Source organism: Megalobrama amblycephala, linkage group LG8, assembly GCF_018812025.1.
Source record: "Megalobrama amblycephala isolate DHTTF-2021 linkage group LG8, ASM1881202v1, whole genome shotgun sequence".
Taxonomy (NCBI): Eukaryota; Metazoa; Chordata; class Actinopteri; order Cypriniformes; family Xenocyprididae; genus Megalobrama; species Megalobrama amblycephala.
The window spans coordinates 3,666,220-3,682,620 of NC_063051.1; the positions used below are offsets into that span (position 1 = coordinate 3,666,220).

At 35.0% G+C, this 16,401-nt stretch overlaps 1 protein-coding gene across 1 annotated transcript in view; it reads right to left on the bottom strand.

Moving 5' to 3' along the window:
• The window catches only part of tex264a (testis expressed 264, ER-phagy receptor a), an 85,314-nt gene extending 69,033 nt beyond the window's left edge, over positions 1–16,281 (bottom strand). Inside the window, exon 1 of the mRNA XM_048198776.1 lies at positions 15,730–16,281. Within this exon, the coding sequence (XP_048054733.1) occupies positions 15,730–15,987 (258 nt within the window). The 5' untranslated portion in view covers positions 15,988–16,281. The remainder of the gene's footprint in view (positions 1–15,729) is intronic.
• Between the last annotated feature and the right edge of the window lie 120 nt (positions 16,282–16,401).

The following is a 16,401-nucleotide window of genomic DNA, read 5'->3' on the forward strand; positions in this document are numbered from 1 at the left end:
TGTGTGGGGGGGTGTATAGTCGTACATGGCAATATTTATATACTACTGTATATACTCAAACACACATTGCTCTCAAGGTATTATATACATTTTATTAGTTCATGCTAGCAACATGCTCTACTTTTTGAGCTTTTACAGTTTCTCCATAACTTAGGGCTCCGTAATGCTGCTGCCAGCTGGTTTTGAGGCTACAAAGCCATATGAATGAAACAGATAGTGAGTTTCCTGGGTTTATTCATTACCTGTGGTTTGATATGTAGGGTTTTCATGGTGCTACTCAGTATGGAACTGATAGAGCTCTACACTTGCTACAAACCTCCTCTTCCTCATTATATTTAATCATATACACAGCCTTGTTTCATACAGAGAGCTAAGCTCCTCTTGGAGACCTCCTGTGAAATGTTCTTGAAACCTGTAAGGTGTGTGATTACTAAAAGTTTCACAGAGTTTACTTCAGAGAAGATCAGGACAGTATCTGGCATAGATGAACTCTATTGACTAACTCAGAATTATTATTTTTTTATGATTTATCTGTGTAAATCAAACTAGCTGACATGGGCAAGTTCTACAGAAGTCCTACATGTGTACTACTCTCTAAATTTCAATATAAATAGCAAGGCCTGTTTTACACCACATGCATAAGCAGCAAATAGTAATGCATCAATGTAATTGCAATATAGGCTCGCACTGTGTTCTCAAACTGAGAGTTTCTGCACCGTAACAGAAATGCCAGAAGTTCAAAGCACAACAACACAATCTTAAAAAGCAAAATCAAAATAATATAATAAAATATAATAAATCAGGTAGTGGAAAGGAAATATGACACAGGTACATTGAAGTACATTTAAATTCTGAATAAGCATTAGGGAGACCTCTGCAGGCCACCTAGAGGTGCTTCAGGTATAATATAATTCAGGATAGATAAAATAAAATGCAGTTTGTCTTTACAAAATTTAGATAAAATTATAATCAATCTTCAAAACATCAACTTAACTTACAGGAGGGGGAATTCTGTGATTCGACCGCAGATACACAGCCAAGCAAAAGCAGGCTGTATGCAACACGACAAGTAAAACAACACTATCCAGGTCAACAAGCAGCAAGCAACGCATTTAACATTAAGTTTACAGCTAGCCTGCATACATTAAAGAATAATAGCAATGACTATGGAGTCAAATTAATGCCTTAAAGTTTTGCACAAAAATAAAGTTTTGCAAAACACAAAAAAGAATTGAGCAATAAAAAAATGTTTTGCAAACAAAAATAAAGAATTGCAAAGGAAAAATAAAGTATTGAGCAGAAAAAAATAAGTTTTGCAAACAAAAATAATAAATTGCAAAATAAAATAAAGTAGTGCAAAAATAAAAATATAATCAATTACAAAAATCAATGACAGCTGTAATCCCATTTTATCTTTGCCACATATTTTCCATGCTCAAACCTACTAAATCATTTGCAACGCTCTTTTTATTCTGCGTTTCAGTCAAGCGTGCGCTCACGATACCGGTTTTCTTTTGCGCTGCACTTTTCTGTGCGGATCACTTTATGGCACTGGTTTGACGTGGGGGTGGAGTCAAGAAACGGGGGCACACCCCCGCGAAATGCATTGGAGGGGAACGTAATCGGCGACAGGTGAAATAATTCTTTGACATGGTTAAAAATAATGAATGGTTTGTTTTTGTTGGTTTGTTTAGCATATGTTGTCGCCGATTACGACCCCCTCCAATGCATTTCTTATAGTAATATGACCCGTTGCTCTCTGTCTCACTGCCTGTATCCACTTTTGTGTCCTTAAACATTCATTTTTGGGGGTCGACAGCTTATAAAAACTTATTTCTGGGTTTTTTAGCTTGTTAGCTGTACACCTTGTCACACAGCAGCTTTTAGGCATTGTTCTGTTTTTTGTAATGAGTCAGAAAAGACAAGAAGGCAGCCTGGAGACAGTTGGATTGTTTAATAAATGCGCTTTGTCTCTATGCTTGATCTGTTCTGTTGCGATCTGCGTCTCCTGCCGATGACGTGTTTCGCGGGGGCGTGCCCCCGTTTCTTGACTCCACCCCCACGTCAAACCAGTGCCATAAAGAGAACCGCACAGAAAAGTGCAGCGCAAAAGAAAACCGGTATCGTGAGTGCACACTTGACTGAAACGCAGAATAAAATGAGCGTTGCAAATGATTTAGTAGGTTTGAGCATGAAAAGTATGTGGCAAAGATAAAATAGGATTACAGCTGTCATTGATTTTTGTAATTGATTATATTTTTATTTTTGCACTACGTTATTTTATTTTGCAATTTATTATTTTTGTTTGCAAAACTTACTTTTTTCTGCTCAATACTTTATTTTTCCTTTGCAATTCTTTATTTTTGTTTGCAAAACATTTTTTTATTGCTCAATTCTTTTTTTTTGTTTTGCAAAACTTTATTTTTGTGCAAAACTTTAAGGCATTAATTTGACTCCATAAATGACACACTTGTGAACAAGCCTTGAGCTAAAAGGCCTTCCAGGGCTTGCATTACATGATGTTTCTAAAACATGGGCATGAATAGCAAAAAATGTGTGGTTAATTTAGTTATTTTCTGTGAATCACATCTATTGTGAATTTTACATTTTGATTCAAGTCATCACGGAAAACAGTTCATGCAAGTCCCTAAATAACATTTTATATATTTTAATATATTAAAAATGTTATAAAAGTATTATTTAAATATTGCTGTGTCGTGCGCACTGCATCATGAATATGCATAAACTGCCATTTCCTCAAGATGATTAACTGCCCTGAATGCCCTCAAATGTTACATAGGCTCCCATGCTGAATGAAATTGAAACTGATGGCGTATCATTTCTGGGGAAGCGTAGGTGATGTGTTGGGTAGGGACCAATTTGGACAGAATTAATGGGGCAGAAAATAGAGTATGCAAAAAAAAAAATTTCCTAGTTTGGAAAGCCTGTGATAATATTTTAGTTGGCATGGAAAAGGGTCAAAAGAGCAAGCGGACAACCCGAAAACCTGCAATGCATGTCCAAACCATCAGCGTTTAGGAAAACCATTTGATTCATTAGATTCTTAATAATGCATGCTTCAGATTAAGTTGATGGATAGCTCAGGTTATCATTTAAAGATGGCTAACATCAGCTTCAGACATAAATCAGAGAAAAAATGTGAGGTCCACCTTACATGCACTCGATTCCAGCTTCATTAGCTGACTGACACTGCTAAACTGAAGCGCCTGGAACCACAATGACCGTCCATCAGTCATGTGCTGCTCTCGCAACCAGGCTATAACTAATCATAACTCCCAGCTCAAGGCAACATTCACGCCATCAGTCTAATTAAAAAAGGCAGAGGAGGGCGACTGGCATTCAAAAGTCAAGTATGTAGGACATTTTGCTAGTAGCTGGACAAAACACTCATGATTGTTAAATTTCCTTTTGTCATGTGAACAGCAATGTCAGCAGGTCAGCTCTTTTCGACATGTTAATACGAAGGTTCAGCAGCACTGTATAATAAATGTGAAGACAGCCTTCCTTTTAATGCCATCTAAGATGAGGTCTTAATCCCTAAACTTTAAACCAGTGCCCTGAGACAACAAAAAGCCATTCTGGAGAAAGCATTTACCCCTCCTTTCATATTTTTTTCCTCATAAAAAGCATTTATTCCCCTGGTCTGTGTTACTGCATCTTCAGAAGGGTAAACAAGAGATAATAATGTACAAAAAAGCTGAACATGGGGGATCAGCTCAGCTCATAGCCCAACAAATGTTTCAGTAAACAGAAATGTATTAGCACATTTCATAAGGGCATGGTGAATTCAAAACAACATGTCAGAATGACTAGACGGCCTTTAGGAAATGCTGTATAATTGAGCTGGTTTAGGGTCATGTCCAACAAATACCCTTTAGACATGCACTACTGTTCTAAAGTTTTGGTAAGATTTTTTTTTTTTTTAAAACAGTTTAAACTTTCTTTCACCTTTTTTATTGAGATAGGACAGTTAGTGGACAGGAAGTGAATTGGGAGAGAGAGAGGGTGAAGGGATCAGGAAAGTTCCTCAAGCCGGGACTCGAACTCGGGTCACCTGAACAACAACCGCGCCATGTGTCGACGCGCTGCCCACAAGGCTATTGGCGCAGACAACATTTTAAACATTTTTTGAATACTTTTATCCAGCAAAGGTTGCAGTAAATTGTATGAAAGTGACAAAACTTTTACATTGTTGCAAAAAAAATCTATTTCAAATAAATGCTGTTCTTTTGAACTTTATATTTATCAAAGAATCCTTAAAAAAAATGTATCATGGCTTCCACAAAATTATTAATTGTTTTCAACACTGATAATAAAAAAGTCAGCATATCAGAATGATTTCTGAAGGATCATGTGACTGAATGATGCTGAAAATTCGGCTTTTTAAATTAAATGATTAATTAATTTTTAATATTTAATTAAAAATTAAATATTTAAAAATATAAGAGTAAACAGTTATTTTAAAGGTGCCTTAGAACCAGTTTTTACAAGATGTAATATAAGTCTAAGGTGTCCCCTTAATGTGTCTGTGAAGTTTCAGCTCAAAATACCCCATACATTTTTTTTAAATAATTTTTTTAACTGGCTATTTTGGGGCATCATTAACTATGCACTGATTCAGGCTGCAGCCCCTTTAACCCCCCCCCTCCCTCGACTATAATACAGTGCATTTACAGAGTTCACACAGCTAATATAACCCTCAAATGGATCTTTACAAGATGTTCGTCATGCATACTGCATGCATGCGTCGGATCATGTGAGTATAGCATTTATTTGGATGTTTACATTTGATTCTGAACGAGTTTGAGGCTATGCTCCGTGGCTAATGGGCTAATGCTACACTGTTGGAGAGATTTATAAAGAATGAAGTCGTGTTTATGCATTATACAGACTGCAAGTGTTTAAAAATGAAAATAGCGACGGCTCTCTTGTCTCCGTGAATACAGTAAGAAACGATGATAACTTTAACCACATTTAACAGTACATTAGCAACATGCTAACGAAACATTTAGAAAAACAATTGACAAATATCACTAAAAATATCATGTTATCATGGATCATGTCAGTTATTATTGCTCCATCTGCCATTTTTCGCTATTGTTCTTGCTTGCTTACCTAGTCTGATGATTCAGCTGTGCACAGATCCAGACGTTAATACTGGCTGCCCTTGTCTAATGCCTTGAACATGAGCCTTGAACATATATGCAAATATTGGGGGCGTACATATTAATGATCCCGACTGTTACGTAACAGTTGGTGTTATGTATGAGGTCTTTTAAACAAATGAGATTTACATAAGAAGGAGGAAGCAATGGAGTTTGAAACTCAATGTATGTCTTTTCCATGTACTGAACTCTTGTTATTCAACTATGCCAAGGTAAATTTAATTTTTGATTCTAGGGCACCTTTAAACTGTATTTATTGTATTTCTGATACAGTCTTTGTAAGCATTATTAGATGCTTCTTTCAACAACATTGTAAAACATTGTACTGACCCCAAACTTTGAAAGGTAGTGTACATGCATATCAGTTCTTCAGTAAAGTAACTGACAGATACTCTATAAATAAACAGCCTAACTTGAACTCTTTATTCCATAAACCTATCATAGTCCTCAAAACCTGCGGGTTATGGATAAAAATGGGAATGCTGCTCACAGCAAACGATTTGAAGTTTGAAAATAATTGTCTTGAAATTGAGTGAAAGCCGCGCTTTGATGGCTGAAGCAGCAGTGCTTCAAAGGTGATGAACTGAGAGACGCTCAGAAGCGACACAACTGCTCAGAGAGGGTTGTAGAATGCTGCTGACAGTAGTTTACTGGTATATCATGTCCTAGCCAGATGTCATAAAGTGATAAATAAAAGCTCTTTCATGTATATTTCTATTTATCCTAGATTTATGAAACTGTATACTTATATACGTATATATAAATAAATATACTTATATAAACTGTAAACTGTATACGTGTTTTTATATATAGAGAGAGTGGACTAGTTCAATTTTAGATCTACAAAATCTACAAAACATAAGAACAATAAAGCCATGTCAGAGTGATTTTAGTTTCGAAGATGAAAGTGTAGAATAGAGTATAGGGACTTGATGTGCTGTGAAATGGCTATAAAGGTTTTTATTCATTTGCTGATTTAATTTATTAACTTTGGACAAAGTAGGCCAGTTTTAAAAGGCAGCTCTTTGCTTCTACCATTAACTTTCATTATTGATTCAGTCTTTGTGGAGGTTCTGTGGAGTGTTAATCAAGCCTGTGTTCCAAAGAAGTAACAACTGCTATATAAAAACTGAAGAGAGTCCTCTCCAATCAGCCCAGTATGTAGACACCTGGGCTGAATGAACCTCCCGAAGAGAATAAGCTCTTCCATTTATAAACAGTTATAAATAAGCTGGTTTCATGCTGGTACATCAGAAGGCCGAATGGCATTAATGAAGGTGACTAAATATAAAAAGCACTGAGAGTTCAAAAGCAGCATAAAGGATTAAAGTCAAAGTTGTCTAACCTCTGAGGTTCCTCCCTGTCCCATAATACCCTGCATAAGTCACAAACCATCACTTGAGTCAGTGTTTCTAGTATAAGCACCAAAATTGCTATGACCAACAACCACCTTTGAACTGACTTTGCTTTTCCGATTTCATCATCCTGAAAGTTTTTTAAAGGGTCCCTAGAGTCAAAAATTGAATTTACCTTGGCATAGTTGAATAACAAGAGTTCAGTACATGGAAATGACATACAGTGAGTCTCAAACACCATTGTTTCCTCCTTCTTATATAAATCTCATTTGTTTAAAAGACCTCCAAAGTACAGGCGAATCTCAACATAACACCGACTGTTACATAACAGTCGCGATCATTAATATGTGCGCCCCCAATATTTGCATATGCCAGCTCATGTTCAAGGCATTAGACAAGGGCAGCCAGTATTAACGTCTGGATCTGTGCACAGCTGAATCAACAGACTAGGTAAGCAAGCAAGAACAATAGTGAAAAATGGCAGATGGAGCAATAATAACTGACATGATCCATGATATTTTTAGTGATATTTGTAAATTGTCTTTCTAAATGTTTCGTTAGCATGTTGCTAATGTACTGTTAAATGTGGTTAAAGTTACCATCGTTTCTTACTGTATTCACGGAGACAAGAGCCGTCGCTATTTTCATTTTTTAAACACTTGCAGTCTGTATAATTCATAAACACAACTTCATTCTTTATAAATCTCTCCAAAAGTGTGTAATGTTAGCTTTAGCCACGGAGCACCATCAATCTCATTCAGAATCAAATGTAAACATCCAAATAAATACCATACTTACGCGATTAGACATGTTGCATGATGAACACTTTGTAAAGATCCATTATGAGGGTTATATTAGCTGTGTGAACTTTATGCTGTTTAAGGCAGTCGCGAGCTCGGGGGTGGGGAGAACGAAAATTTAAAGGTGCCATAGAATGAAAAATTGAATTTATCTTGGCATAGTTAAATAACAAGAGTTCAGTACATGGAAATGACATACAGTGAGTCTCAAACTCCATTGTTTCCTCCTTCTTATATAAATCTAATTTGTTTAAAAGACCTCCGAAGAACAGGCGAATCTCAACATAACACCGACTGTTATGTAACAGTCGGGGTGTACGCCCCCAATATTTGCATATGCCAGCCCACGTTTCCAACATTATAAAAGGCATTAGACAAGGGCAGCCAGTATTAACGTCTGGATGTGCACAACCAAATCATCAGACTAGGTAAGCAAGCAAGAACAATAGCGAAAAATGGCAGATGGAGCAATAATAACTGACATGATCCATGATATTTTTAGTGATATTTGTAAACTGTCTTTCTAAATGTTTCATTAGCATGTTGCTAATGTACTGTTAAATGTGGTTAAAGTTACCATCGTTTCTTACTGTATTCACGGAGACAAGAGAGCGTCGCTATTTTCATTTTTAAACACTTGCAGTCTGTATAATGCATAAACACAACTCCATTCTTTATAAATCTCTCCAAATCTCTACCCTTTAGCCACGGAACACTATCAAACTCATTCAAAATCAGAAGTAAACAATATAACAGTATACAATACTCACATAATCCGACGCATGCATGCCGCATGCATGACGAACACTTTGTAAAGATCCATTTTGAGGGTTATATTAGCTGTGTAAACTTTGTTAAGGCACTGTTTAAGGCAAGCGCGAGCTCTGTGGGCGGAGAGCACGGGATTTAAAGGGGCCGCAGCATAAAATAATAAAAAAATAATCTATGGGGTATTTTGAGCTGAAACTTCACAGACACATTCAGGGGACACCTTAGACTTATATTACATCTTTTAAAAACATAATCTAGGGCACCTTTAAAGGGGCCACAGCCTGAATCGGCGCATACTTAATGATGCCTCAAAATAGGCAGTTAAAAAAAATTTATTAAAAAAAATCTATGGGGTATTTTGAGCTGAAACTTCACAGACACATTCAGGGGACACCTTAGACTTATATTACATCTTTTGAAAACACGTTCTACGGCACCTTTAAATAAATTTATACTTTTATTCAATAAGGATACATTAAATTGATCAAAAGTGACAATAACAACTTTCACAATGTTACAAAAAAAATTCAAATAAATGCTGTTCTTTTAAACTTTCTATTGGTAAAAAAATAATGAAAATAAAATAAACTTACCACAGTTTCCACAAAAATATTAAGCACAACTGTGTGTGTGTGTGTGTATATATATATATATATATATATATATATATATATATATATATATATATATATATATATATATATCATGTGATACTGAAGACTGGAGTAATGATACTGAAAATTTACAGGAATAAAGCACAATATAAAATATATTAAAATAGAAGTTATTTTACATTTCAACAGTATTTCACAATATTACTGTTCTTATTATTATTTTCGTCAAATAAATGCAGCCTTGGTGAGTTTTAACTATATAGCTTTGCTACGCTACAGCCCATCATTGGAAATACTGTATTTTTACTATCACTTCTGTGGATGATACAGCTGTGCTGTAAAGGTGCTGTGCATGTGACTTGCTTGCACTGTATGTATAAATATAAATTGTGTATAATATGAGTCACTAAGAAGATAATGCTAAAGATAAATCAGAGGTTTTCCACTGCCACTGACAAGCTTAGAACAGTCATTCTCAGCATCTTTCAAAAGCGATTTCCCTCACTAAAGTGTAAATTCCTCTATTTTATCCTGTCAAGCTCGAACACTTTGGATCCGGTGACCTTCTGAAACAGACCATATCAACCCCTGCCTCCCGCGGGAGAGTTGAGCATGCTAATAAGCACAGAGCATTATGCCAATTAAAATCGGACAGCGACCTCAGCGAGCGCTAACAACCCATCATAGTCAGATCTGAAGCTAATTGGCTTTAGGGGAGACAGTGGCTGGACACTAAAAGGTGAGAGTGCCAATCAAAAACCCCAACCCTGTCACCATCTCAATACAAAGACAATAAACACAGCGAATCCCCTCGGATGCCACCCCTGCACATGACTGCATATACAGCTGGGAAAGCAGCCAGCAGCATCACAGACCTTTATCTTGCTTTGAGGTGGTATGTAGCTAAGAACAAAATCACTAACTGCATGAATGTTAACAGAATAACCTATACATTTTACAATTCAAAAGGGTCATGACATGCAGTTTCAGATCTAAATTTTGTATATATTTTTATATGAAAACTTTATCATTAATCATTAAAAATAAACTTCAGCCATGCATTTATAATACTTAGATCTTAAGGCTATACAAAGTTTTTGGAGGTACAGTTTCTTTACATCCACTGACGGACGACATCTGAGTTTGACGATCTTAGTGGCATCTTTATCCAACAGTAGAGCTGTATGATTCTGGATAAAGTGAGAATCACAATTTTTTTGTTTAAAATTGAGATCACGATTCTGCAATGATTAATTAAACAATGCTAGAGATTCTGACAAATGTTAATCACTGCAGTCTATTTAAACGGTAACACTTTACAATACTGGTGCACTAATATGCATTAATTCATGCTTAACTAATGCACAGATAATCATGTTTTAATGTATGACCATTTATTAATGATTACTGCATCAGCAACTAATAAAGATTCTATATGATTAATAATAGATTAAGTAATATATGAATTGTTATTAAATAAATGTGTCATAATGTATTCATTCCTTATTAACATATTTTAATATTCTAACCAAAAGTGTAAATTAATGTGTTAATTACCACAATGGGTTGAAGCCATATACTTCAACTTCCAGTTGTCTGCTTTAATTAATCATTAACTGATGATTTGAAAATGTATCATTATGTTATGACTTTACTTGTTGAGGCAAATTACTATGAACTAATTGTTAAGTAATATGTTATAAATGGGTTTTGAAAGTTGCACATGCAGTAAGTGTAATGTCAGAGAATGTGTTTGAAGGATGGGTAAGTTGGGCTGCACACAAATATCAGCACACCAAAATCTGACCTACAGATTGATGTTGCACTGTGTTTAAATTGGATGCGATTTATTATTTGATTTTTATTTATTTATTTTTATATGTATATGTGTATGTGTATATATATATATATATATATGTATATGTGTATGTGTGTATATATATATATATATATATGTGTATATATATATATATGTGTATGTATATATGTGTATGTATATATATATATATATATATATATATATATATATATATATATATATATATATATATGTATATGTATGTATGTATGTATAGTGTGTGTGTGTGTGTGTGTGTGTGTGTGTGTGTGTGTGTGTGTGTGTGTGTGTGTGTGTGTGTGTGTGTGTATATATATACATACACACACATGTATAATTTTTCATGTTTGCTTATTTTATTTATTTTTTTATTATTATTTTTTATATTTATTTTTGACATTGATTTTGGGGAGGGGGATCATGTAAGGGGTTAATAATGGACAACATTTTATTGTTTGCTGTTTTGTGATGTCCTATTCTGTACTGTCCCTAAAAACTAATAAAAAAGATTGGAAATAAATTGGATGCGACCATTATCAAGTCATGCCGCAACAGCTGTCTCCACTGGACATGACAGACCATTGCAAGTCCATTTGTCCTTCATAACAGAAGTGACGTTTTGTTGTGTCGCGTCATGCCGCATCCAGTGTAGCATCACTATCACTGATTATAATGGGTTCTATTCTCTTTGTCCGGTCTACACACAGTGTTATGAAATAGCAGTGCCCAGCTGTATGTTCCTGTAAATCCTTGACCTCAAGCTTAACCTGACACATTCCTGTGCCATGAACAAAGAGGTTCTGGATGCAGCAGTTCATCTGGTACAGTGGAATCACGGTTGTAGATGGTTGGAAATTGAAATCCATGGCTTAGTGTAGATGTCAAAACCATAATGACATATTACTTAATAATTAGTTAATAGTCATGTGCCTCAACAAGTAAAGTCATAACATAATGATACATTTGCAAATCATTAGCTAATGATTAATTAAAGCAGACAATTTGAAGTTTAAATACATGGCTTCAAACCACTGTGGTAATTAACTTACACTATTAGTTAATAAAATATGTTAAGGAATTAATACATCATGAAACATTTAATTAATAGTAATTCATATATTACTTAATCTATTTACCATATAGACTCTTTATTAGTTGCTGATGCAGTAATCATTAATTAAGGGTTTAGTTCTTCATGAGTCATACATTAAAACATGATTATATGTGCAATAATTAAGCATGAATTCATGCATATTAGTGCACCAGTATTGTAAAGTGTTACCATTTAAACATATATGTCATTTTTATTTTATTTTAATTTAATTCATTCTTTTTTTTAAATTGTTTTGAATGAATTATTCAATGACTCACTCATAAAAACTGTTCCGCTGTGATCATATACTTGTCAAAGGTTTAATAGACATAGCTGAATCGTTGTCATTTAAGGTCCCGTGGGTGTATGAATCGAGATCGTGATTTTTTAATTACTAATCGTGCAGCTCTATCCAACAGTAGTATCTATCACTATTGTGATTGATGGACAGACATGAGTTATTCAGAACACAAAAAGAAAAAATAAATAAATAAATCAGTAAATCCAACAGCCCTTTTCTGATAAAAGGCCACGCTGCTACTAAAATCTGTTTTGTACCCTTAACATATACTGACAACCACCATATAACCCAGGGGATAAAGAGAAAGCAAATGATCAATCAAAGCTCATCTGAGATAAATATTAATATAGAAGGTACAGTGTCATGCACACAAACGCAAAACACCATCATGGTAACACACACGACACTAAAATAGTGCAATAAGCATTCTTCAACAACATAAGATGTAACATAAAACCCTAATGCACATAACTGAGAACAAAAAACTAAAAATAAATCACTATCAAATGAAAATTATTTGAAATGTAAAGTTAGATTACAGTTTCTCTTGTGTATATATAGTAAGGGAACTATTAACCAAATAAGTCTTTTACAGTTAAAATTAAATTAAATTAACCATTTTTTACAGTTATATACAAATGGCTCCAAAACGTAAATGTAGAAGTATCAAAAAAAAAAAAAAATTTAAAAAAGGGAAAAGATCTGCACTTTTCTTTTTTTACTTAAATTATATATTTACAAAATGTGATCAACATTATATAAAATATATTATTATTAATAATTTATTAATTCCATATTCTAGTATATAGTAATAATAGTATAATAGTAATATCTGTTATCTAAAACAATGCCACGCATACATTTTTAAAAGGGTGTAAGAGTCCAGGTATGATGAGCTACTGTACGCCCAGCAAATTTTAGATGTCTATACCTGTAGGCTTGAACTCGACCATTTTGCTGCAAGTTAAGTTCTTTAAACTGTACCGCCATCTAGTGGTTAGGGAAGTACAGTACTGATTTCTAAAATGCAAGACCTGCTTTTGACAATTTCCATTGAAACACAGGGATCAGCTTAAGCCGAGTGAGCTAACGTGGCAGTTTATGCAGCACTGAGGAAACACCCTTATGTTGTGCTGAGCTTTTATTTTGCATTTCCTCATTGGATTCACCATTGCAAACATCCAGAGAGTTCAGACCCAAAAATGACTTTTCTATTATACATTATCTTTTGAAAGCCAAGGGACTTTCTTTCTTTTGTGGAACACAAAAGGAGATGTCCAAGCTGCTCGATTCCATATGTGAAAGTGAAGTGACTAGCTGTCAAGCAGGATTAAGTGTTTGTGATTTCCTAACACAGAGCTATCACTTAGCTTCAAGAAGACGTGGAATATAACACACAAGTTGTATGAACTACTTTTATAATGGTTTTAATTGGCTTTTTTCCCTTTGATTGAATGGAAAAGAGCAGCTCAGACATTCTGCTAAATTTCCCCTTTTGTGTTCTACGGCAGAAAGAAAATGATATGGTTTAGAACAACATAAGGGTGAGCAAATGATAATAAATGTTCATTTTGGGTGAAGCAATACATCAATTTACCTCTCTGGAAAAGAAACTTTTCAGATAATTTTCATGCCATGTCTCATTTTCCGCAAACAAAAAATATACTATGGCAGTACCACAAAAGAGTGAAGTACCAGATGGAAATAGCATTGCACTTAATAATTATTTTTTTTTGTTAATGTCACAAATCATCTATTTTTTCTTGACAATGGTAATGGCATAATATATTCCTAACTTTCTTCAGCAAATATCATGGCCATGAATGCGGTCTATAACACCACACTGCCAGCCTGGCATTCACTTCATAATTTGTGTCCTTTTTTACCCACATTACTCACATTTTGTCTGAGTCACATACAGTTTCAATTGGCCCTGTGTTGAATGCAAAAGCATAAGACTGAAAATGTTTCATATTTTCCTTTTTCTATTCGAAGATGCATGACACATATCCGGGTGTCTGTCCAATAAGTTCTAAACTGGATAGGCAACTCATACTTAAAGTCACCATGAAATCAAAACTGAATATTGCAGTATTTATTAAGGATTTATCCGTGCACATAATTTTTAATGCATGTGCCCTCGTAATCTTTAATCAAAATAACTTATTAATGCATAATGAGATTGCATTTTCATAACTGAGCTTGGATTATTTTAATTACTAGTATATGAGAAAAATTTTCAATGCATGCTCTTCAGTTGATGTATGCAGTCAGTTTATGCCTTTATAAATAAATTTGTTCTTCACTTTTTGACGTAGGATGGAACCCATTGATTTTTGGATAAAATACGATCATATGTGCATTTTATAACTGTGGCCCCAGGTCATGCATTTGTGTCAGGAAGGAAACAAATATACATTCACAACAGAACATGATCGGGCAAATGCTAATGCTGCTCCTACCAGCAAGTAATATTATTCAATAACTCTACCTGTTCCAAGTTATACTGAAAAGAACAACAAATTAGCACCACATCGGTATGGTTAAATACATGGGACCAGCTGGACGTTCCCAGTCATTCCTGCATGCCAGCGATTCCATTTGGCAATGACTGTCATGTTGCACAAAATAAAACAGCAGTTACCTCAGCACTCAACTTTCATTTTCAATGCCCAACCTACCAATGCACAATTATTGCATAACTGCTGTGGTGACTGTGCAGTCTTAGATCAGGGCAGTAATAATGACACCCATCCAGTGACTCTATTATCAGATCTATTATCTGCTGAGAGATCTGACATACTTTACATGCATGTTTTGTTTTTTGATACATGCATAGTTGTTTTGTCTTCTGCTGAGAAGGCCAAATCCAATCCATTCTCTTCTCAGAGTATGAGGATGAGTATCAAGAGTGTCTCACATCTCTCAAACCTCCAATTTATTCCTCCATGAGGTCCATGTTCACCTTCACAGCCATGCACAGAATGTTATGCTAATTTATTCTTTAGATACACTGAATACTAGGATATTATGATAGATATGAGACATAATGTTAGGGAATGACCAGATGTTTAATGTTAAAGAAGTCAACTGATGGAAAAAACCTCAGTGAGTCAGTCTTGAAAACATTAAGATGTTTACTAAAGCGAATCATATATTTAAAATAAGATCAGAAGCCAAACACCTTTAAAAAACAGCTGTTTTGCAAAGTTAACAATAATACCTGATATGATATGACTGTGGTGACATATGGTGATTTGACTGTAAAGTTTTGAATAACCTTGGAGTAGCATTATATTAATCATTCAGTATTTCAAATCACCATGGTATTACCATTTTATAACATCCCTGTACCATGACAGGTGCTTATTATTATTAAACGACTTATTAAACAACATTACATAAAACCAAATACAGATTCATGGTCATTTACAATAGATGTACTTTGTTCACAGCCTTAAGTAACGTCATTAAAAGGGCAAGTTCTTTACAGAAAGCCTTATTCAATGGAGGAGTTTGAACCTGATGACAGGTGTGTTGTTGTTGTTGTTTTCACCTGATGACAGGTAGCTTAGGGGTTGTGAGCGATAAAGTGACGTCATCGTTTTGGTGGAAAATTAAATAAAAAGAAAAAAAAAAATCAAGTAATTAGTGATGAGAACATTGCAAACCATCACATATATCGCTTTAAAGTGGAAATGTTGTTTTAAAAACACACGGCAGGCGAAGTTGCCTCAAGAATCAGTGAATCAGAAAGAAGTGAGCTACAGACCTGACTAGGGTCATCGTAAAACACACCGACAGAGGACAGCTTCGGTCCGATACTGCAGCTCTCTGTAAAAGCAGCTCCGCTGTCCTTGTACGATCCTTTTCTGAACTTATATGCAATCGTGATGTTTTTCACCGGAGGAGATCCAGTCCGAATCACGACTTCAGAAAAAAGACCGGTGTAAAACACGAAGCCCACCAGAGTTAAGATGAGACAAATGACCAAAAAAAGAATCAGCAATAAAATGACAAAGTCAGACATTTTTGCCCGTCTGTCAGAAAATCAAGCACAGAAACGCTCAATGTGTGCGAATAATTCTCAGTTACTGTGATGGCACTCAAAAAAACAATCCTTCAGCCTCACGAACAGGCCTGTTTGTTTGCATCCGTTTCGCAGATGTTACAGTATCGATGCTTCACTGCGAGGTCAGTTAACACCCGTCTTTTAGTTTTGTATTGACACAGCTGAGCGTTTGTTTATCCTCCTCTGCACAGAAACATTGAACGCATTGCTTCCTGGATGCACCATGTGACTGTGAGTCAGAGGGATGGCTTGGAACGAGCCAACCAAAAAGTCCGACTCAATCCCGCGAATCGGTTCTTTCGAACAGTTCGATTTTGAAAAAGACTCAGTGATTCTTTTAAAACTATGACGTCAGCGGACACATTTTGTTGT